This window comes from Anser cygnoides, chromosome 9 (assembly GCF_040182565.1).
Source record: "Anser cygnoides isolate HZ-2024a breed goose chromosome 9, Taihu_goose_T2T_genome, whole genome shotgun sequence".
In the NCBI taxonomy this organism is placed as follows: domain Eukaryota; kingdom Metazoa; phylum Chordata; class Aves; order Anseriformes; family Anatidae; genus Anser; species Anser cygnoides.
In genome coordinates, this window is record NC_089881.1 from 17094787 (window position 1) to 17118804 (window position 24018).

The 24018-nt window shown below is 41.9% G+C and overlaps 1 protein-coding gene across 4 annotated transcripts in view; it reads left to right on the forward strand.

Moving 5' to 3' along the window:
• DIS3L2 (DIS3 like 3'-5' exoribonuclease 2) overlaps window positions 1-24018 on the forward strand; it is a 192424-nt gene that overhangs the window by 21445 nt on the left and 146961 nt on the right. For all 4 annotated transcript variants that reach the window (XM_067002818.1, XM_067002819.1, XM_067002820.1 and 1 more), the window contains 2 exons: window positions 5189-5242; window positions 9352-9453. In XM_067002818.1, the coding sequence (XP_066858919.1) occupies window positions 5189-5242; window positions 9352-9453 (156 nt within the window). The remainder of the gene's footprint in view (window positions 1-5188; window positions 5243-9351; window positions 9454-24018) is intronic.

Sequence of the window (24018 nt, forward strand, 5' to 3'; positions counted from 1 at the left end):
TTTCTTCCAGATATACTTTTCTTTTGTCAATCTGTTTCTACCAAATCTTCCCAGAAGTCTCCCTCCCACAAAGAAAAAAAAAGGGAGATGCAGGTAATGCTCTGGTCCCTGAGGTCTCGTAGGGCTGTACTTACCATGGCATTACAGTAAAGTGTTATAAACTGTGATACAACTGGCTACATTAATATCAAATGGGCATAATTTTCTTCGTGCTCCCTTAAGGTCATAGGGCTGCCCCAACCTCTGATGACAGCGTGGTTTACTGAGGTAAGGCACAGATAGTAGATGGAGCAGAAGAGCACATCGCTGTATTAGAAAATCAGTTGCCTGTGTGCTTTTGGTTATTTGCCTTGAACAGCTAGCGAGTTCCCATTTTGCAGATTCTGTGCCCATCAAAGATTGGACTTGTTGCTTCCACTTGGAGCAGCACAGTTGAAGCCGTAAGTAGGCAGCAGTTCTTCTCCCAGTATCTAGCAAAATGGGGGTTGGACCTGCCGTTTCTGTGATCCAGCTACCCACAAGAGTTTTGCATAAAAGCAGGCAAGACTGAGGTGCAGGAGAAGAGGAGTCTCCTACAACAGCAGCTGTAATAGTCTTCATCGTGATGTAATGCTCAAGACACACCCAGCACCCCAGTGAGGTCAGATTGGCTGGGGAAAAGGCAGGTGGAAGTCAGCGAGGGCATGACAGACACTCATGCTGAGGCATCATTTACCCAAACACCCACTGGTGCACTGACATTTAATTTGTGTTGTGATGCTGGTGAGGTTGATATTTGCATCAGTACATCAGAGCTGCAAATGGCATTACCTACCTTTTTGATTTCTTATTATAATTGCATAGTAATTCTTGCATAATAATATAATGGTGTAATTTCTGTTGTGTTTTGAGGATTCCACATTTAAGATAGCCTAATTCCCTCCTGAAGACCAATTTGATCAACTCTTAGCTTTCAGAAAAATGACTGCACAGCATATCCTTGCTGATTATCAGTGTGCCCCTCTGGGCTACCCAGGCCCCAGGTCAGTGCCTTTTTAAAGAATCTCGTAGGCATCCACGCTGGGAAGCAGGTGATGAGGGAAGAACTGGCAGCCTTGAGCTGGGACTTCCTCTTATTTGATTTGAGGTGGCTGCAGTGGCATATGGCAACAACTAAAGGTTTTGCCTTACCATCAGGAATGTTTTTGGTACCTGTTTGGTAATGCAGCCTGACAGCATTAAGTGCAATTAAGAGTGTGTAGACTGCTGGTGAGGTCGACTGCAGCTGCAGATGAGGCACATCAGACTATGGCTACTACCTGAGAATCCCAGTGGAGTACTAAGTCCCATGAGACCTGTGACTGCATGCTATCTGGCAAAAGAATCCCCAATTCTTGGAAGTGTGTAGTGTCTACTCCAGGTCATGTGCTGTGTGACTCTAAGAGTCATATGTACTCTTAGGCTGTAGCTGTTTTCCTTTCACCCAGTTCCATGTCTCAGGGAAACAGCTGAAGCTCTAGTTTGTATTTAATCATTTAGGGCTGAGTGTCAGATCATGGGCATCCCAGCTCAGTATCTCTCATTTTTTACTCATTCATCCTCATGATCTCATCAAGACCATTCATCACTGCAGCTCTAAAGAGGATAGGTGAGATCTTGAAAGCACTTTCAGTGAATGGACAAATATTCAGCACTGCTCTGTACAGTGGCAAGAGACAGTCAATAAATGCCTGTTGCTTTAGTCCCCAAATGCAAGGCATTAATCTGGCATGGTAGCCTGCAAAAACGCTCCACGAGAACCTGCAGAAGAAAAGAAACCTGCTAGTCTGAATATGATGGTCCTGAGCAAACTTGAGTGCTAGCCAGTCAGAAGCACAGCTCTGAGCAGCTGAGTCCCCTGGAACATCTTGGAAACACTGGGTCTGGCTGGTGTGAGAACATCAGAGGTGTCTTAGAGAGGAGAGACCCTACTGTGAGCTCTGAGGATGCTGCTGTGCCCTGGCAATGGAGCAGTGCAACTAAATGTGCCTGCAAGCCCAAACTACCGGCAGATGTGGGAGATCTCTTAGATGAAACAAGTGGCATGAAGATTAAGCAGTCCTAAATAAGGAAGAACAAAAGCGTATCTTTATGGGCACTGATGTCTGTCAATAGTAATGGTCTTAATGACTTCTGGTACTGTATCTGACATAATTCAGTTTTCAGTAAGTTGCATGGAGAATTGTGCCCTGCGGGATTCCTGGATTCATTTAATCAAGGGACATGTGCAGAAGTGTCCTTCCACAAGATAAGGGGATCTGAGCACAGGTGCTTAGGAGCGCCTAGACTTCCCACTTCCCTGCCCATAAAGCTGTCTGCGGTGAGCAAACACCAAGCGTATCAGGCTAATTGGAATCACAGAGGCTGCTCTGAAGGCAAACAAGATTGAATAACTTCTGCGTAGTTACGTAAGCGGATGGTGTTGGCCGTGCACAACAGATGAAGTCAGGTTGTGCATTAAGGAACGTTGACCCAAAGGACCATGATCATCTTGCGATGTGCCAGCCAGAACCTCATGTCTGCTCCACGCCTCCAGCGTCTCCCAGACCCTCCCTGCCGGGCTGCTGGGGTCAGGCGGAGTGAGTACGCACCATGCAGAGGCTCTCGGCCTGTGTTGCCATCAAGAGGATGTTTTTTTTTTCTTGGAGAGCTGTTCCTTTGTGCGTATGAAGGCTGGGGTTTCCCTGATTTTTGTGGGCTGTTTTTTCCGAGTTGGCCTCGGTAGCAGGCAGGTACTTGAACCCTGACTTTTTTTTTTTTTTTGGACACATACAAACCAATTGAGGCATATGTGTTAGGATACCTGGTACACGCTGCTTGATTTGAGATGCTTGAAGCTTAGTCTGAGTGTTGCCTCTCCTGGTTCTAGCAGAGGAACTCGAGAAATCATGACCTTTTTGTATGTTGCTGGAGAAAGTTGAGGTCAGAAACTTTTGGCAACTCTTTGTGAAGCTGACTGGAATCATCAGAAAGTGTTTTAGAAACCTTCCTCCAAACCTTTTTCTTCCTTTTCAAAACAAAGGCCCTACTGACATAAAAACACTGATAAATATAGCAGCTATTATTCGTGAGCTATTGTAAAATAATATAACATTAGTGTGACATCATGAGACTCTGCAGCCAGATCCTCACCCCCGAATACACATATGAGAACAGTTGTTCATTACAGATGGGGAGAGTGACTGGTTCCAGATATGATATCACAGCGTGAAATGTACAACATTGTAAATAGGATTTTCATAGGCACAGATAATAGGGCCCATCTGCTTTCTAAGATAAATTTTGGGAGTTCCTTGCTTAAAAGAAAAGGCTGGAGTATTTTAATGCTACTTGACGTAAGAATTCTAATGCTGATCATAATTAGGTAGTGCATATAAAATAGAGAAACCCACTGCACTAAGCACGGTAACACTTTTTTTGTGTGTGTTTGCCTGAGCTAGGCATTTGTGTGCATGTAGCCCCTTTGGTGCCTTCTGGACCATGGACACAAAACATGATTTTTCACACACATAATGGGCATTTGCACCTGGCTGATTGACAGCTGTCCCAAACTATTCAACTGAGTTCTCCAGAGTAACACAAGATATCCCCTCATCTGCTTTGTGCTGTTGGGTAGATGCTGGCTATGGGAATTGTTTGACTCATTGTCAAGCGGAGCAAGCACCCGTCTTCAGTTTTTCCTTTCTCTCCATAGCAGCTTCTGTTACTAAGAGTGTATTGTTTTTGATAGTTGATTCTGGGAAATAACGGGGGAAAAGACTATGGGGAGATTTTTGTAAAGTATCATGAGGCATAAAGTATCCCCATGGCTGCTCCCAATGGTTTGTTTTTGTTTATTTTTTTCTTGTTCTGGGTTGTGCTTGCCACATGGCTAGCGTGCTCATTAGTATTAGTTACATAAGGCAAAAATTAAAACATCACAGCGAAGTATTCAAATAATGCCTAAAGAATATAGAACATACGGTGCTAATGTTTCCAAACTTAAGCAAATAAAACAATGAAAATCTTCCTAAATCTGCAAATTCCTTTTCAAGGCAGCAAAACTTTCATATGTAATTAGCTTTGTTTTCCTGTTGTCTGAGTGTTTCCCAGAATAAAAAAAAAAAAAATAATTCCTGGGAGAGGTTCCTATGATTGCTTAACTCAGAAGCACAAACGGATGGAATCTGCTCACATAACAAATTGGCCGGTGTTATTTCAAATACACAAATGGAGAAAATTTTAACTTTTCATCACAAAGCAAACACCTGCATTAAGGCAGCTATCTAGTTAACAAAGCTGTATTTCCATAAGAATCAAATGCTCTCAGTTATAACTGCAGCCACCTGAATCCCAGCTCCCAGGACCCTCTTGGGAAGGGAATCACGCTTGCATAGCTTGTGACTCCTTGTTTGGCTCTCCCTTTCTCTTGGATGCGCCTGACTGCAAGGAACTGCTTGGTTTACTTTGGAGGGATGATATGAATTTGTTGCAGGTGACTTGAACTTTGAGTTGGAAGATAATAAAGACAAAACGGACAGATGAGAGTTTCAAATGTGTTTAAGACAGACTGACTTTGAAAGCGTTTAAGCAGAATTTAATGCTCTAGACCTGAAATGTTTGATTTTAGAAAATTATTTTGATTCATCTATGAAAATGTTCTTTATCACAGAGTTATTGCTACTGTCTGTCTGCAGGAACTGCTTAAACAGCCAGAGCCTCAAAAGGCTCGCACCTGCTGCTATGCAACCTCAGCAGGTCATCTTTTCCTTTTACCTCCTGTTCTCCAAAATAAGCAAAGCCAACGCTCTCCTTTTCCAAAGCAGAGCAAAACAAATGGTTTCGGTCGTCTGTTTTTAAATGAAGTTGGTGGATGCTCAGCAGAAAATATGTGAAGGGAACAGGAGGGCTTGGATCCTTAGTTCATCCAGTAGCAGCAACAGCTAATGATTCAACATCTCTTCCATGACAGACTGTAGTAGATCAGCTTAAGCCTATCATGGAACTGCCTTTTGGCTAGAAATTGCTTGGATGCTAAGTTGTCAAGACTTGAAATGTATAATGGAAATTTAGATGTATCTCTCGTGTTTCACAGTAGATGTATTACCCACAGCTCTCTAATTTAACTGATCTTATATAAAATTAATAAGATTCAGGCATAATCTTTCTCCTTCTCTTTTTTTTTTTTAAGGGACCCTTGAGAATAAATCCTAAGAAGTACCATGAAGCCTTCATTCCATCTCCAGTAAGTGTAATTTTATAATCCTTTAAAGTTCATAAGTAAAGGTGCATTAATACAGGAGTTATGCTGTGTATGAAAGGTCACTCAGAGGTGAATATGTTGGAATAACTGAATGTGATCTGGATTTTCTTTTAAATCAGATATTCCCAAACAAATTTTGCTTTTTCGTACCTCAAAGAACTACTTACTTGTGCCGAAACTGGGGATACCACTGGGTCCCACAGAAACCAGCTGAACTCAGATTTGAGGACCACCACATAGCGTAATTGTAAACCCTCGCTTTATGGCTACAGAAGTTTTATAGTCTTTCCACTGATTTAAGTTAATCTTCCCTAAACAAATATGCTCTCCATTTTCGATCTGCTGCATGAGCTAATTTGAAAAGTCATTCCAGAAATAATATGCGTGATTCTCTTTCATGTGCCTCCTTTTGCACTAGCTGTATATTGGTTGGCTTAGGATGTACTTCTGTCACACGGGACTGGTTTGTGGCTCTTCTCTCTTCTTTCCTTTTTTTTTTTTTTTTTTTTGACAGAAAAGAGGGGCTCTCACAATTTCAAGGACTTCCAGTAAGGAAGGTGACCTCACAGCTGGCATAGCCAAAGCTTTTTATCTGGAACCGGCTTGGTCAAAATGTTACTATCAACGAGAGAGAGAATTTCATATTAAAATGGTTTGTTGGTGTGGGGGAGAGAAGGCAGGGCCTGCACCAAGGCAGTGAAACACTGACCCTGTTGTTGCCCCTGCTACTGACAGCACTATTGTGCTGGAGCTTGGACTCAAAGCCTTGAAATTTGTGGCAGTGTCCGTTCACTTTATTCATTGGGGATAATGTTTCGGAGCCCCCTGTGTTAGAGAAGACTGGCATCGCAGAGGTGGAGAAAGGTCAGGGGTGCATCAAGCAGATTCTTAACACGAACTAGAGGAAGAAGTACAGAGCAGCTCTCTAGTACATCAGTAAAGCAGGACTGAGTGTGTAAGTGATCAAGGAACTGAGATCCTTTCTTTACAGGTGGCCTCAGAGGTGTGATAAGTGTAAGCTGTTAAATATATTCTCTGAAATTAAAAAGTATTTGGTTAAATGTGAAATCCAGCTACTCCTGCGAGTTTAATTGCATGTGAAGCTTTACCCTTAGTTGCCCCTGGTGCCTTGCGCAGTAAGATTGCTCACTGTTCTGCAAAGGAAGGTTAGCTGAGGTTATCTCACTTATATCTCACTTATCTTTCTACTTTATTTTTCTTTGTGGACCTGGATCCTAGAATCTGCCTTGTCCTGGTAACAAGCAGAATCACACCCAGATAGAGTTGACTGGCTGGTGTGGGCATGGTCCTCTCTTCGACAGATGCATTAGGAAGCTTATCGTTCATATAACAGCAGTGGCCAGGGAGGGTAGCAGGAGGGTTTGCAGCCTTAGTGTTCTGCAGGACTTCCCATCGTTGCCAGATGCTGCAAGAGCTACAGCTGTGAAAAATCACCCTTTCTCTCCTGCTGTTGACTCGGGCACTGTACCCCTTTCCCTTCAGCTCTCATTTGGCTACGGCTTCATGGAGTTCAAATGCAACAGCTGTTCACCTTCTAACAGCAGAAGTCCCAGGGTATTTCTTGCTGCAAATGTGCTCTGTCTGTCTCATTGTTGCGTGAAGAGTTGAGGGGCAAGCCCGGAGCATTTCTCTTAAAAAACCTCCTGGAGAATGGGCACGAGCATTTCAATCTCTGCCTCATATCTTGTGCCTTCCATGGTGTGATGTCTGAAATGACGACACTGTCAAGTTAAAGAACGATGCTCCTGAGCACGAGTGGTAGAGTGTCTATGGGTGGGCTGCGTTTGTGGAACACTTCTAGAGCAGATGGAAGGGTAGCAGGTCTTCCTCTTGTCTGATGGAGGCAGAGACCTGCCACTGATACTCACAGATGGCCACTGAGTAGTACCAGTGCCCTGCTCCATTGCACCTGGAGGGCAGTTGAGATTTTTGCAAGGGATTGTGTTGTGATGTAGTTCGGTTCCGTTTTAACTTTGTTAGTGATTGGAAGGGCCAGCTGTGTGGAGTTCAGGACACTGAAGGAAAAAGTGGGATATGCAGGTGTTCTTGGAGGTATGGAAGTTCACCCCGAATCATGGGCCTGGAGCTCTAGGTACAGAAATGGTTTTGCCCCAAGGCAAGAAACAAAGCTGATGGCAAACTCCTGATTACACCTGTTGTTGTAGGCACTGAAATTGACTGCTGTAAAACAGTGTGTATGTATATATATGCATATATATGTGTATTAAGTGAGAGTGGCTGTAATTCAAGATCAGGCTCCTGCACAGTATGGAGATGAAGCTTTAAGTGGTGTGACACATCAGGCACTTTTATACAGAGTAGAGGAAAGGGTCTGCCTTCCATTTTCTTGGACGCAGGAGAAAGAAAACAGGAAAAAAGCGTAGAACAAACAAATCATCATGAATACGAGCCTGTGTTTGTAGTATAGAGCAGCTGCATGTACAGACAAAAAAAAAAAGAGGCATTTTCCTTAAAATGTGGCTTTGAACTTTTCTTTTTATACGTGTGGTGGATTTAGGTAAGGAGCTTGGGCAGAAAGAAGGGGGTGGGGAGAAATGACGAATAAGACCATGTGTAAAAAATCTGGCTTTTTTGAAAAGAACGGTTTCCAATTTGAATTATGTTGGTCCAAGAGGCTTTGCAATTTTTCTGCATCTTGTCATGGGAGGCAGCTTTCACACAGCTGTTGAGCTGCTGCTGCTTTTCTTTCTAAGAGTAATTTGGTCTCTTGGAGGACGGCCTTAGTTTCACATCATGGCAGGGTTCTGCCGTTTTATTGTTTTGGTATCGAAGCAGAGTAAGATATTTGTGATATTAAGGCTTCATGTTTTCAGGTTATAAAAGAAGTTTTTCTTGGAGACTGAATATACTTGTAGTTCTGATTAGATTTACTTGAGCATTTGAGATTCAGGAGCGTGTATCTGAGAAGGCACTGAAGTTGTGATGGAGATTTTAATTCCTGTGAGGCTGTTTTTTCATTGAAGGACAATGAAGTTCTAATCTAAAGAAACTCATCCTCTTTTTTTGTACTTCAAAATGATGAAAAGTTTTCTCTGTAGAAAAACTGTGGTGACTGCTCACGTTGAAACTAAACGCTCGCATTGTTTGACACGTTCGTGGTACTGTAAGCAGATGCACGGACTTCTTCGTATACTGAATTATGGGGGAATAGGAATGAAAGCAGCAAGAGTGCTATAGGTAATAAGCCAAAAAGGACAAAATTAGCAATCCTTTAAAAACTAAAACCTCTGCGTTAGCATCTTTGGAAAACTTCATCTTTATTCACCCCGTGAAGAAAATCTTCCAATCCAAATCTAGATTAGCAGAATGCCAAACATGTCTGGGGTGGATAATCAGTGTCTACAATTAGTAGAAGCTCTTGTGCAAGGATGTTAACAAAGAGTTTTGAGAGAAGGTGTCCCAACATGCCTGTTACAGTAAATGATCTTCTGGCTTGCACTTGGCATCTGTAGTCATCATTTTTTTGAATCTGTTCTAACATTAGTTACACCAAATAATGTATGTGGAATATATGGTGTTAGTTCATTTAAAGAAGAAACTACACCCTCAGCCTCTGTCCATGCCACCTTCACTGACTGGCTTGCTTGTCCTGCACTGCTTGTCCTTCCTCCCTTGCTTTCCCAGGAGAGCAGCAGGCAGCTCTGCACGGGGCACTTTGCAGACTGTTTTGTAGGCATGTTCTGAGCGATAGCTTTTGCAGTGCTTGAACTGGGAACTTAATACTTGAAGAACTGCGACTGCAGAAAACTCTCTACCCATTCCCAAGAGTAATTGTAGAGGAACTAAACAGAATTTGCAGACAATACGTTTTGAGGGCTTGGCTCTGCCTTGAGTAAATACTGTGCAACTACTGTGCTGGCACATACTTATGAAGGAACTTATTTGCTGAAAGATATTGCATATTGAAGAGCATCTGGTGAATCCATTTCATTTCTGTGCACAACTGCAGAATGTTTGTCTCACCAAGGTGTCTTTTTTTGATGATAGTATTTTAAACCTCATACCAACTCGTTTTGTTGTGGCATTTGTTTTTCTTCCTCTTTGACTAGGACGGGACTCGTGATATCTTTATTGATGGAGTGGTTGCTCGCAACAGAGCCCTGAATGGTGACGTCGTGGTAGTGAGACTGCTTCCCAAGGAACAATGGAAGGTCAGTCCAGTATATTTTTGTGATTTGACGGAAAGAGCTTATTACTGTTTTCACTAAAATTAGAGCCTAAGACTAGAGAACTTCCTTCAAATCAGGTTAGCTAAATTGTGGTTTACGCTGCTATAGAATAAAATATTTTATTGCAACGCTTGGAAGAAGCAACACCTAAAATGTTGAAACCTCACTCTTTGCATGGAATATCCTTTATCGATGTATGAAGCTTAATGACAAGGCTGGTTCAAAGCACGATTTAAGAGGTAACTTTTGGTATCTGCTGTTTAGCTGTTTTCATGCTGCGGCGCTGGATAGCTCTGATTAGGTATTTGCAATTGTTCATGCATTTGACAAGTAATATTCACAAAGCTTTAGTAATGATGACCTCTCTCAGCTTTGTCGGTCCTCAGTCCATGGAGAGCTCATCTTGATACAGCTCCAGATTTTGTGGCAATAACCATCATTGCATGACTTGATGTGTAAAATAGCTGGAGAGATTCAAATATGGGAAAATTGTTTTTTCATTTTAATGTTTCAGAATTTCACTATGCTCTCTGTATTTTTTTTCTTTCAATGATTAAGGTCAAAGTCCTTTCAAACATCTAAATGATCTTATTTTGTTTGCAGGTAGATTTTATAACACCTTTATGTAAGGAAAGTTCATACTTTTCTAGAGATGTAGGCTCTGGGATGTGTAAGATACTGATACTGTCAGCACTTGTAATTTGGGTTTTTACATGTGAGCATGACCTAACTGTCAAATTGCTTTCCAGACACACGTTTTCGAATTCTTTGAATGTAAAGACTACTGTATATTGTTTGGACAAAAGTAATAATGAGGGTGATTCCAGCAGGGTGGAGACTAGTCTGAACTATTTTGGGCTGGTGGTTTTTACTCATTCTAGCTAGCTTCTCTGCCTGTCTGAAGCGGAGTTATGATTTTTAGGCTTGCAAATGCAAGGTCTGCAATCTGGTCATTCATGGAACTTACCTTCTCTGTTTAAATCTACTAGCAATCAGAGTGATGGTTGGAAACCCATTAAAACTTTTCTATTCCTTTTAAAGGTGCATACAGTGTGTTAATGACCTGTTATATATAAAGGCATGTAACTGCGAAACTACCTTCTGCAAAAGGTGATCATAAGTGGGAACTAAAGCATTACAGGTATATCCATATGCAAACATAGAAAAGAGGTCTGCTACTATCCATGCAACCTCTGAAAACCAATGCTGAGGGTCAAAGCAAAAGTTCTTTGATATCTATTCAAGAGTCCAAATCAGAGTTCAGAAAGGCTGTGATGATTACTGTAAATTTGGAGCACCAAATGCCTATGTATAAATTATATTTAGTTTTAGGTCGTGTCATATAGTTGCAAAAATGGAATAGTTTGGGTACTTAGATCTTCTGCCAGGATCTGCCAGCACAAGGGCCTCTTTGTAATCTTGATACAAGTTGCCTGGGCTGGAAGCTTTTTCTGCAGTTTTACAGTTATATCACTGGCTCTGAAGAAAGATAATGCCCCTCTCTTATATCCTCATACCTTCATATGTTCAACAGTAATGCTCTTTTGTGAATAGATGAGTGATTTTGTAAGAGGAAGAGTTCAGAATATTCTATCCGATCTGGGCAAATGCTGAAATAAAACTGTTGGAGAAATGGTGTCTGGAGAACGGTGCGAGGAGGCAATTCAGAAGACTTCAGTGTTTTGTAGTATGGTTATGATTCTTCTGTGGTGAATTTAACCTTGCCAAATGAAGTAGCTGGAACATGCCAGTCATGTTTTTCAGCCACACAGGTGCTACCCTATGTAGTGTTATTTTTTTGTTTCTTGCCATCAGCAACTTAATCAGCGATGACATCCCTTTTCCCCTGTTCCCTGAATCTCTCGCTATGCGCTCGTGTTTGTATTAGTTCTTTGGGAAAGGTGCCACAAAGTTGCACTGAAAGATACTGCATTCTGCCAAGTAATTCATACTGATTAATGATAAACCGTCGCAAGCTATTTTAGGTTTTTCCATTTGTTTAGTCTCATGCTGCGGCAAAGCTGCCACATAGGTATCTTGAGGGTTTTCTCCTTCCCATTGGGCCTTTGGAGCAAGCTGAACAGCTTCAATTATTTCCTTGAAAAATGTAAATCAGCTGTATGGTATAACTGATGCTCTCTGAAGAGCCTTTATAGACTCTGTACATATTGGCTTGTTAGGATTGAGTTGTGCGTGCTGATCGTTTTTATGGTTCGCTATTCCCTCCCCATTAGTTTGTACTCCACTGAGAACTAAGCTGCCTTTTTTGCTGGTAAACCTGTGTCTTGCACAAGATAACAGGCTGTAAGCCTGACAGGTCTGCACCTCCGGTGTTTTAAGCACCCTGGACGGCCCCTGGATGCTCTGGGGGAGATTTTCCCTTGACTGGTGCAGCCCAGTCCTGCCACGGACCTTCCGAGTGCAAAGTCGGTGTGATGCTGCCTCCCAGCAAAGGCAGGTCTTGCCTGACCGAGAACCCCAGTTCAGCTTATGTGTAACCCAGAGGAAGGGGGAAAACCTTGTGGGCTGGTGAAGTGGTAGGTTTTGGCTACAGAAATCTGCGTGTTTGCTTGAAGAGCTGAGATAGCTGGGAGCTGCCCTGTACCCAGTGAGTCAGTTTTTGTGGGTCAAATGCCAGTGGGAGGAAAAACTCTGGAGGTAAGTGTCTCTAGGGATGCGCTGTGTTCTTCTGAGCCTGTAATGGGTGGTGCCACTGGGAAATGCAAGGGAATGCTGAAGTATTCTAGACGTGTGGTTATACTTTATGCAATACCTTCTTGAGTGGCAAGCGGTATTTTCTTCCTCCAAGCCTCCGCTTCCTGGCTCAGTGGTGGGAAATTTATCAGGCTTGAATTTCTCAACATTGTGTCCTTCCCAGCGCGTGTATCAAGTGGTTGGATGAGCTACTGTGGTCCTCCCCCGTGCTTAATTTGTCTGGTCTGAAAGCTCCTTTTCTTCATACGTCCTCTGGGAGAGCTGCGTGGTGTTCAGTGATGATCAGTTTGTCAGTTCATATTTCTGTGCTCGCTATTATTTTGGCCCAAGAGCCAGCAATTTCAGCGGGGCACCGCTGGTTGGGGGAGAGATGTTTTGTCTCAGAATTTTGGTTATCTTGTGCTCCAGAAGAAGGTAGCCGTTGGCTCCGTACCAGGCTAGAGCGGGGTGTGCTGCAGTGACCACATTTGGAGGCGGTATTTCAGAAGTTCCTCTCTTGTCCTCTTGTGTTACATCTTGGGAATATTGAGGTGCTATGGTAACTTTCAAATATTTAGCTGTTGCAAAGTAAGGTATTTGACTTAGACTGTTTTTCCAGGTACTTAACCTACTCTTAACAAATGAAGTCAGAGTATCATTGCAGTCAGCTAGCCTGTCCCCCTCTTAATTCAGGCTGTAGGACTTCCCTGAATCTGCGCCTTCAGTTTGTGGAAGAACGTCATGATAAAAGATAACCAGTGATGGAGAACTTACCTCAGACCCTGTCAATTACTCTGATAAAGAAGAAAAACAGTGCTTTTATTTCTTGACTGATTTTCACTACTTTAAGTTCCATCCGTGGGTTTTTATTATATTTTATAGACTTGTGCTTACATCAATTTCAGGAGCTTCAATTATACAGTGACATAATTACTGGAAGGCAAAAAATGTTGATATGATGATTACAGCAATATTTCTCAAGCTCATCAAGGAGGGAAGCAAAGTGTCAGTATAAAGGATAAACCTAACCCATCTTTCCTCACAGCCTCTTTTTGCTCTTTTACCTTCTGCTTAGTTGCCAGAGAGAATTTATTCTATTTCAGATATCTGTTTTGGTTTTTCTTGTGAGATGTAATTTCTTTGGTAGAAGGAAATAGCATAATAAGTCACTTGATATCACTTGGGGCTTGGATTCCTGGCCCAATCTCTGGTGCTTTTAGAATAGTAGTTTATAATGTGGAATGTTTTTCATGACAACCGTCTCACGCATTGCATGCTATGGGTGAACTTTCAGAGTCTTCGTCTGAAAATAGTACTCATAAGGACTTCATGCTGCATATTTGACTTGTTCTGCTCAAGATTGTCTGAAAGGAATTTTGGGGGCCAACCTCCTATTGCTTCCTCCTATTGCTTGCTACAACACACAGGAGAGGTCTCTGGTTCTGCATCTATTTGCAGCAGTGGTATATTCAAACGATAATATATATTACATATATAAAATGTGTATAAAATAATATAATAAGAGATTAACCTACCAATTTCTCCAAAAATCAATGCCTGCACATGGTATCTTTTGTTGCTGTTGTTTCATGAATTATTTCCTCCTTGGCTTGAAGTGTTGCTTTGCAGTATTTTCAGGTGGTGCGTTTGATCCTATCGGAAGGTCTCCATGGCCAGGGCTGCAGGACTGCTGGTTTACATACGGTGTGTGCTGCTGGGTGGTAGGTCCCGTGTTTTAGTCATGAAGTGTCTGAATGATGGCAATAGTCATTCTTTGTAGCCCAGGAAAGCATATTCTGTTCGACGGAAGTGTCAGATAAAATTCAACGCAGCAGGAAATCTTAGAACTGCCTCTTTTAAGGCCGTACATCAGATAAATATTTAAACACCTTCTGTACAGAAGATATATGCTACAATTCACTTTTTCCAGCTGCGAATGTTGTTGGCATAATTACAAACAAACAGAGAAGGAACAATTTGATTCAAACAAGTCACAAATATCACCGTGTATAACTTGAGCAGAGCTACGTATCCTGGCAAGCCACCACCTCCAACTGTTGGTGTAAACCTATGAACCATCAGTTGTCCAGAGGGGATGCTAGCTTTGAATTTGCCCTAGTGAATAATGATTTGTTTCAACCAAATTCTTCTGAGAGTCAGTTTCTTCTCAAAATCTCCCAGCTAGTGTAAGGATAACAGTAACTCAGGAGGAGATAGGGTTCTTACAGGGTTATCACAGCAATACTGTTTGAGTCTCAAAGAATGTTGTTTGGAAACATTACATTCATAATAATAAAAAAAAAAAAAAGTTCTGGAGAAGTCATTATTGAAATAGTAAGTGTTCTGGCACGTTAAAAGCGTTCAAGTGGAATTCATGATATCCAGGAGTAGAGTGGGAAGCTTAAGAAGCCAGCTAGGAAGATGTCCAGAAAAGCAGAGCTTTAACAAATCTGAAAGGTTGATGGATGCTGTAGGGAGAAAGGGCAGCTGTATTTTTGTTTTGCTGTAGACTTTGCAGTGAGGGTTATAAGCTGATGGCTGTACCTGTGTATGTGCACCCACCTCCCTGGAAAACTGGAGGACGCTGGAGAAGCTTCATTACGTGCTTTCTGATTGTGCCATTTGTTGGATGACCACACTTTATTCCACAATGCTGGGGCTGGTAGACCTTCAGTGAGCTGGCATGGCTCTTTCCAGGCTTTGTTTAGCTTTGTTTAGGCTGGGTATGGAACAGTAATATAGTAGAGTGATAGCAAAAAACCTGAGAAAATAGGAAGTGTTGCTCACTGAAAGATACACAGCATTAAATTTGTTGATCTTCCAGATGTTGCTTTCACAATTTCTTAATCAAATACCACTTGAGGTGAATCAAAGTCTTAATGCAGTGAGTTTTAATAGCAAGATCTGGCATGCTTTTTAGGGTGTTTAACGATAGAGTTACTAAACTGATACAGGTTGAATGAGATTGCTGTGACCAAGTGCTGATTTTATTCCCTTGCCTCCCCCAAATGTGTAAAACAAGGAGGCAGAAATGCCAGCTTTTTGGATGTTGCAAGCGACCTTACCTTCCTGAGAAAGACTTTTCCTGTCAATACCTGCCTCTGTCTGATGGGAAAGCCAAAACCAGGACCCCAAATAATGAAATCACATGAACAGTTTTGAACACCCTAGTATCCTTTTAATCCTTCCTCTTTAACTGGGCTGGATGAGAGTGATATTAGAAGGCAAAATGATTAGGTAGGGAAGAAGGCAAGCTTGTTATTGACTACATCCTGTTTTACCAGCACAGAATTACATCACAGATGTGGTTTGGCTGCATAGATGCATATAACAGGACAAAAATGTTACCTTTAGGTGAACAGTCAAGCATTAAATAGTTATTCATCTCGCATGCAGTCAGTCGTTATATCCCCAGTGGAATAAAGGCAGATAAGCCCCAAGTGATGGGCGTGACTTGAAGCTGAATTAGACACCACAAAATTTCAGTGTGCTTCTGGAGGAGCTGTGTCTTGAATGAGGGGGAGGGCTCGTGGGGGCACCTGAACTTTAGAACAGGAGTCGAGCCAACATTTAATACCTGATCTCTTTTACTGCTCATTTTTTTTCTTGGTCACATGAATATAATCTAGTACAGCAAATTGTTTCCTTTAACAACTAACTTTTCTTCTTGTTTTAAACTCTATTCTTCCAAGTCTTCTGTAAATATCCACACATCACTGTAGATTATTCTTAATCCAATCTCTTATATAACCACTATCATTTTGGACTTTTCTTAGTCCTTGGTTCCTGTGGAATTAGTATTTCTTAGAACTGTTTGCTTTTTGCCAGTTTGGAGACGTATTTGATGATATCACATGAGTATTTGGAGCCCGCACCTTATACGAGTGTCAGGATACCTGTTGTTGTGATGGTGTTGGTTTTGGGAATGTCACGCACGTTAAACTCACTTAACTTTTTTATAAACGTTCTCTTGAAAGACTGTCCAGGTTTTCAGTAGTCTGGGTTTCTTTCAGTTCCACATAATAAGACATAAATTTAAATAAAGCATACTGATGATAAAAGTCCTATTTGGCCTAAAGTTTGCACAGTGAATGTTATACTATAAAGAAAGGCCCCAAGCAAACAAGATTTTTTTTTTTTTTAAGGAGATTGCACCCCCAATTTGATTTGATAGCTGGAGAAATGAAGAACTTCTATGACACTAAAAAGATGTTGATCTTTAAAGTCCCTAGATGTGGTGCTTTGGATAGTATCCTAGGCTCTGAAGAGACGGAAGAGTGCCACATATCTATCTGCATGTTTGTTCTTGTTATCGGCTGGCAGAAAAAAGGCAACTGGCTGCAGTATTTGCATGTGGTCAAAGCTGTTAAGGTTGGCTCATTAACTCTTTTCTCTTATTTCCTTAACTCGTGTTTGTTTTTCTTTAAAGCCATAAATCAGAGGGACAGGGGATCTAAAATAGAGATGATTTATGTAAATGAAGAATTGCAGCAGCCGCTGGTATGGGAGCGAGGGATTTTTCTACAACAGGTTATGTGGGCAAGATGTGGGACCTTGTTTATAAGCAAGTGGTTCTTGGAGATAAGGAAGATATTTGTCATCAGCAATGGGATGCTTTAAATTTGTTGGCAGAAGGAAATTTATAACTCGCTAGGATAAAGTTACTTCTAGTCTAATAGGTTTAGAATCGGCATGCTGCTAGCTGTAAAGGGCCAGGGTGGTTGTGCCTTCCCCAAAACACCATTCCTGTTTTCTTCCAGGTGAGACAAAGTTCAGCCAGGCTGAGGAGAACTCCTGGCCTCCCATTGCTCTCCTACTTCCCTGACATCATTTGCTATGGGAGGATTCCCTTCTGCTCAGAGTTTGAAACTAATGCCCTAACTGGTAGGCACATCACAAGAACAGGGAATGAGTCTGTTCTTGGTGCGCTACCAAACAGTAGAAGGTGACCAGTAAGGCTCATTCATCAACAGCAGTTTTCTTACGTGTTTCTGCTAATGCAAGGAGTCTTATTTCAGCAGCTACTTGGGATTATCCTTAATCCAATTAACATACAAATCAATGCCCTGGAGTCTGTATCTGTGGCAGCATCTTTCTGCAACACCTTGAAGAATTGCAAGTGATTCTTTTAATCAAATTTCTCGTTGGAGGTGCCACTCAAATCACTGAAAGATAAATTAAAATGCTTCCTGATTATCTTTCCTAACAAATTCCTCACTGCTGCAGTAGTTGTGCACTTGACATCATTTCTCAGCATGCGCTCACTGATAAGACAGCTGGTGTGCATTTTTGAAGGTCCCAGATTCTATCTGAGCTTTCCAGTTTTTGTTCCAGCCTCAACTTCGTGGAGGCATTAAAAAAGATTTGGTAGTGGCTCTAGGAAAATACGGCAGGACAGACTGCTCATCTTCTAACTATGCTGGAAAAGGCATCACTTTTGTTTCCTGTCTTTCTCATTGTTTCTATAGGTTTATTTTTGTTTTCTGTCAGGTAAGGCAATAGCTGGTTCATAAAAGTCAGTCTGTCTTGTATGTGTTTTTTTTTTAGGTTTCCGGTATGCTAATGGTTCAGCCATATTTGGGTTTATTGTCTTCTGGGGTTGAAGCATTTCTTTGTTTTTTAGCTTTGTCTATATTATTTTAAAACACAAAGCAGTGCCAAAATACATACTTCTTAATTGAGCAGCTTTGGAAGTGTGAGAATGAAGACTTGGCATGATCTAGCTAGCACTTGTGTATTTTGGTTACAAAAGTGACTGAAGAATTCCCCAGACGTCATTCTCTGTTCTATCTGGAAATATCCTCTTCTGTGTTTTTGAATAAAGGTGTATATCCTGCATAGTGCTTGTTGGTGCTTGGAAATCCCAACTGCTATGTTTTGACTAATTAGCTTGCTGTCAGGACATCCTTCTTGTGGTGTTCTCCTTGCTTTTTGCTCGTTGGTTGGAATGAGCGTTGACCGCTTTGTTTGTACCCTGTGTAGAAATTGGCATCTTTCGCTATGGTCTTTTTAAATCCCTCGCGGTATAGTGTTTACTGGGTTGTGCCTGGCTGGGGAAAGGAGCTGTGTGGAGTGGGAAGGCCATGTCAGCAGCTTTTCCTAATTCTTGACCTAACGGCTGCAGGGGAGTGGGGTGGCGTGGGGGGTTCTGCATTATAGTACAGTGGCCGCATGCCCACCTCTTATCTTTCCTTGACATATTTATTTTCTTTAAAATGAGTTTCCTCTAAGGCTTTATCACCTCTTTTGAGGTCAGATTGCCTGTCTGTTCTTTCCTGTGCTGACCATGTCTCTCTTGTAGTAACTACAGCTGGCTTAGCTTCAGGCTCAACTCTTCTCCTGTCAGGCACAAAGGCGAGAGGTTGTGCGGTGACAGACATCCTCTCTAAGGGCTCCCATCCACAGAGCCCCGCCCTGTGTGACAGTCCTGTGGGAACTATGCCCTGCGTAGTCTGACTTCCTAGGGAACAGCTCGATGTCTTTCTAACCAAGTGACGTCCCCTCATCTTTAGGCTCGCGGCCTTGGCAGAGCGGCCCAGCAATGGTGGAGCTTGGAGAAGGCCTTTCAGCTCAGCCATTGTCTTGCAGCTGTCCCATAAATGTATTTGTCCCTTAAACATCTAATTGGTGGCCGTGTTTAGAGAGGCAGCGTAGGACCTCTCTGCTAATTTCTTTCAGCCTCTCCATATTCGAGCAGCGCCCAGACAGCGTACCAGCGATCTGTTCCAGTGAGCGTGCCCTGCTGCGTCACCGGACAGTCAGCGTGCCTCAGCCACTGACGAGCTGCACAGCATCACCACCCTGCCTCCTGGGCGAGCAGAATAGTGCTCGTGCCTGGCTCTAGTTTGTTTATCCAGCCCAGAAGGGGCTCTAATGCCATGGGTGAGTGCTGTGTTGGCAAGCCATCTGGTACTTGAGCTCACCTCTTCGGGCCTGTGCTGTACCATGCAGACATACCCAAGTTAAACGCATGGCCATTAGTTTAATCTGATTTAGTTCAGTAGCTGTGCTTCATACATAGTCAGGGCAGTGTTTTGACAGTGTGGCATTACATTATCTATTCTTCCTGTTTTTTCCCCCATATTCTTGAAGCTTTCTCTAAAACTGTTTATTCTTTTTACTTTTTGCACAGTTGTTGAGCTGTGGGTGTAATATGTTTATCAGCTTAGATTCGTGTCTTGGAAACTTAGTTTACCTTTTTATGTAATGCTTTATCTCTAATGCATGGTAATGTTTCCTGGCAGGATATGCATTGTTAAAATTCGTTAGCAGAGGAACAAAAAAAATTGTAGAAGCGGATGGCTACGCTCTTGTAAGGTTCAAAAGTTTGTGAAGCAAAAAGGGAAAATGTTCTTCATGGTACCTGACATCATTTTAGTCCCACCGTCCTTCTTTCCCATGGGGGGACTCCTATCAGTGGCTAAGATATAACGGAGCCCAAAGACTAGGTGTGGTGGCAGCCGTAACTGTCAAATAAAGGAAAGGCTGGGAGGGGAAGGCTGGCCTTGTCAGGGCAGTGTCTCCATCTGTACAGTAATTTCCTATGAGCTGACTGAGACCTTGGGCGGACTTTTTGCTAGTGCTAACAAAACCAAGAGCACACATCAAAATTGATTTTTTTCCCCTATTGTTTTTTGTCATTGAAGTAGTCGACATTGTCCAGTAGGCAGTTATTAGCTGTCCGCCCTTCTGCTCCAGCAAAGCCACTTGAGCAGGTTAATGACACTGGGTTCTTGGGACTGAGTGGCAGATCACTAAAACAGCCAACTTTAGTGACATGGGAATGGTCCCGGGGCCTGAGGGTTGTCTTTGAGAAATCAGCTGCTATGATCGTAAATAAACTATTATACTGTGCTTCAGAGCTCCAGTTTCCAAGCACTGATTTCTTTTAAGTGCTTTGTGAGAGCAAAAAGAAAAATAATCTGCAGTTAAACTAATCTCCTCTAACAATGTATAATGTATTCTGAGGATCAGTGCTTGAGGGAAGGGCATTGTACAAAACAGCAGACAACAAAATATACATAACTCTGTGCTGGGCTTTTGTGGTAGTAGGAAACGGAGCTCCCAACGCTTGTGTATCACCCTCTCTGATTAAACACTGTGGTTTCCCCAGCCAGGGATCGATTACTGTAGAAAGCCAGAAGTATTTGTCAAATACTCTTCATTCAGAAATTTCACATCCTGTTCTTTTTGTCTTTGTAGACTTGCCTCAACACCTCTGTTGCTCAGCAGGCAGGGATTGTTTCCTCCTACCACATCTCAGGGATTAAGGGTCATATTGTGTACCTCTCCTTCTTAGCCTTAACTTCATGCAGAAGCAGCTGATTGCATGGGGGATCTGTGTCGCTTGAGTGAGATGAGGAACCAAGATGAGAATAAACGCTTGGCCTCTATTGAGCAGCTCTGCATCCTAGTGTCTGTTAAAGAAATTCTCTTCCCTTTGTAGAAGTGGTGTGAAGGAGGTATAGAGTGCAGTTCCTGAGTCCTGGCTGGCAAGAAACCTTAGGAAATGCTCTTTGTTTAGATTGTATCAACCATTTTTAGGGTCAAGTGTTTTCCTAGCTGCATCCATAGTTGGACATGCTGTACAGTATAGGATTATGATATAAAAACGCAGTGAAACATCAAAGTGGAATTTTAAATTTGCTTTCTGCTGCTTTATTAGTTGCTGCCACCTTTTTAAAATTTTCAAGTCTTTTTCAGAAAGAAAGACATCAGAATAAATGTCTTCCTGCCTGCTTTGCATCCCTTCAGCTCTGAAATGAAAAACAATGCAGGCTTATCAAAAACTCCATTCTTTTCTAGGCCATAGCCAGGGAAGCTTTGTATCTTTAGCAATGTATACATAACCTTTTTTCATGATAAAAAAGCCCCCCTCTCCAAACAGAATTAATTATCTTTGATACATGTTGTGAAAAAAATTCTACCCCAAAACAGTGGGATTTTTCTACTCCAGTCTTCTTGATATTATGACTGTGACGAAGCAAATATAACTGAGTTTAAAATGAAAAGCCCAGTTCATGTGTCTTTGATAAACGACAGTGAATACAGACAAGAAGGACTCTTTAAAACTTTCACTGAAAAAATGCTTAAATTGTGCCCTAATATGTTGCACATTACGTTATATTTACACTTTTGTAAACACTGTAGTTAAAGTTGAGGTTAGTCAACCTTTCTGTGTTACAAGCTTAGAAAATTGAGTGCAACTCTACAGTAAAACTTGATCTGGGCAGAAAACTAGCTTTAGAGGTTTGTTTTGAAGCCAATGCTTTATGGACAAAATTTGGTAAGTCTGTTTAGTGATTTTTTCCAAATTAAAGTAAAATGTGCGTGTCGAAGTGGTTTCATATCACTTTGTACCTGTGGAAGGACTTAAGTGAAAGTATTTTCTTCTAGAATGGAGCTGGGTAACTGGTGACTCCAGGATAACAACTTGACATGTTTGCTGCCCTTTGGATACAAGAGGAGGGGAGAGGAAAAATAGGGAAGACCCAGAGTTTTCAAGATATGATTGAGCTTTTGGTAGTTTGGGGTTTTCTTTGGAAAAGCTAACTATTCATTAAAAGTGAATACCTCTAGAATCTAGTAAATCATACATGTGCATGTGACTCTTCTGATGTGATAGATGAGCATGTTAGGCCAGTGATGGGGAAACTTCATCTTAAGGAGTTGTTGGCTTGTTAGACAGGAATGAGCCGCTCCCTGTGGAGGTCATGAGTACAGTAGTACTTGTGTGGCAATTTTTGACTGTTCAAAAGGAACAAGAGTGCTTTAAATTCCCAAGTAATACGTAGTTACACGAACTGTAGCCTGCAAAGTTTCCAGCTAATATGCTTGAGTAACTTAGACCTGTAAAAGTTCTGTATTTTATCATTAAAGAAAAATAAGACAGACTACTTTTTGTATTGGAGGGCTGCAGCATGCTTGTTTCACTGTAGCTGCCATGTCCATATGTTTCATGTGACTTGATGCAAAATATTTATACAGGTGAGAACAATGTCTGTAGTGAGACTGATTTGTATATTAATTTACCTTGACTCCTAATTTCAAACAGTCATGGCAACTTTGTTTTTCCTTTAGAGATCTGGTCAATTCTGAGTGCTTGTAGATGTTGCTGATCCTAGCTCATTCTTTTATATCGTTGGCAATTTTGAAGCTATTAGATGTTCAAGTTGCGTCTTTCACTTCAAAATTCATAACTTTCTTCAGTATCATTTGAAGTGGAATTTGATGGGAGCAGCTCCTAAAGCCACGATAGAATAAGAGATATATGGTTGAATGTGTAAGAATGAAACTGGTTTTCATCCAGTTTTTGGAAGTATTAGCTTTATTTTTAATTTGTCTTGAGTAAGGCTTTGAAAAACTGTGGGTGTACAAATTGTTCTGGGCAAGGAAAGCAAAACTGTTTTAAGACTTTATGAAAACCATCCATATGGTAAAGTTTGGGTAGAACATTTTAATGTTACTTGCAGGACTGTGCATAATGCAGTGAAATAACTTCTGGGAGGCTTTAAGACAACTTTACAAAGTGGCCAAATTAGAGAGAAAATTATTAGTTAAGAATTCAGTAACTTAAGTTTTATTATGATGGAGCCTGATAAAGTTTTTACAAGGAAGCAGGTTTGATCGCATACTTGGTTTGAAGTCAAGTTTGCATTGCACATAATCTTTGTTCTTCAGAAGCTTTTCACAGTTGGTATGATCATGCTCCTTAAAGATACCTTTGGTGGAGGTGACTGGCTATATTTGCTCGTGGCAAGCTGCACAGGTGCGTTGGTATGGAGTGGGGAACGGTCCTTCCACGGAGCTGGAAGAAGTGGTGCGAACCGGTAGGTTATCGATAACCTTTTGTATGTTTAACAAGACAAATCCTTCCGGGTAATTGTTTCACTGGGAACACACGCTTATCACCGGATGTTTTTGGACTTGTATCCCTTTTAATTTGTTTTGGATCGGGGACCGCAAAAGTCATTTAATCATCTGCAAAAAGGCAGCAAAAGCATTAACTTCTGAAAATAGCAGGGCAGGGAGTGGGGGGTTTGGGATGTGCTGCCGCAGCAGCGTGCCCACGGAGCCGTGGGTGCCACCAAAAGGTGTGTGTGTGCAGGAGGGTGTCATAGGGCATGGAGCAAGCATCCCCCAGCTTGTTGCAATTCTTAAGCAAGAATCGCAGCTGCTCCTAGTGCCTAGTGTGCAACCTCCTGGTGTCATTTGCCATCCCCTGGTGCTGTATAAGTGGGGGGCTAGGGGTTATAAAGATACTTTATTCAGCAGTCTGTAGGTAGAATAGCACAGGAGAGTGTGTTCATGCTTCAACACTTAGCAGTGCCCCTCTCTGCCCCTACATCATCTTCCTCATTTACCTTCTCCTTACGCACACTCTGTCCCTGCAGTGCCTGTGCTCAGTATAGCCCAGCTGTGGAAGTGGAAATGGTGACTTTGGGTGACAAATGAAGAAGAGGGGCTTGGATTCGGATCCCCGGCAGCCCAAGAACAAACTGCTGTGTGAAGTGTTTTCCTCAGATAATGCTGTGGGTTGGTAAAATAATAAATTAGCTTTAAGGCTGAATAGCCACTTCATAGAATCATAGAATTATATAGAATTATTTAGGTTGGAAGAGACCTGCAAGATCATCAAGCCCAACTTTCAAAACATGTTGGAAAATGTAAGGAGGTATGTAATTAAAAAAAAAAAAAGTGGAGGACTTAACATTTTACTTAAGAGGGTATGGCTTTTCACATGTCCCTTGCTTTCCAGACAACGTAGATACTTAGGGCACTAACTGTCTTTGGGATGGCTGACAGTGGTAGTATGGGAGCAGGCAAGTGGAAAATTTGCCATGTCAGAGCCAG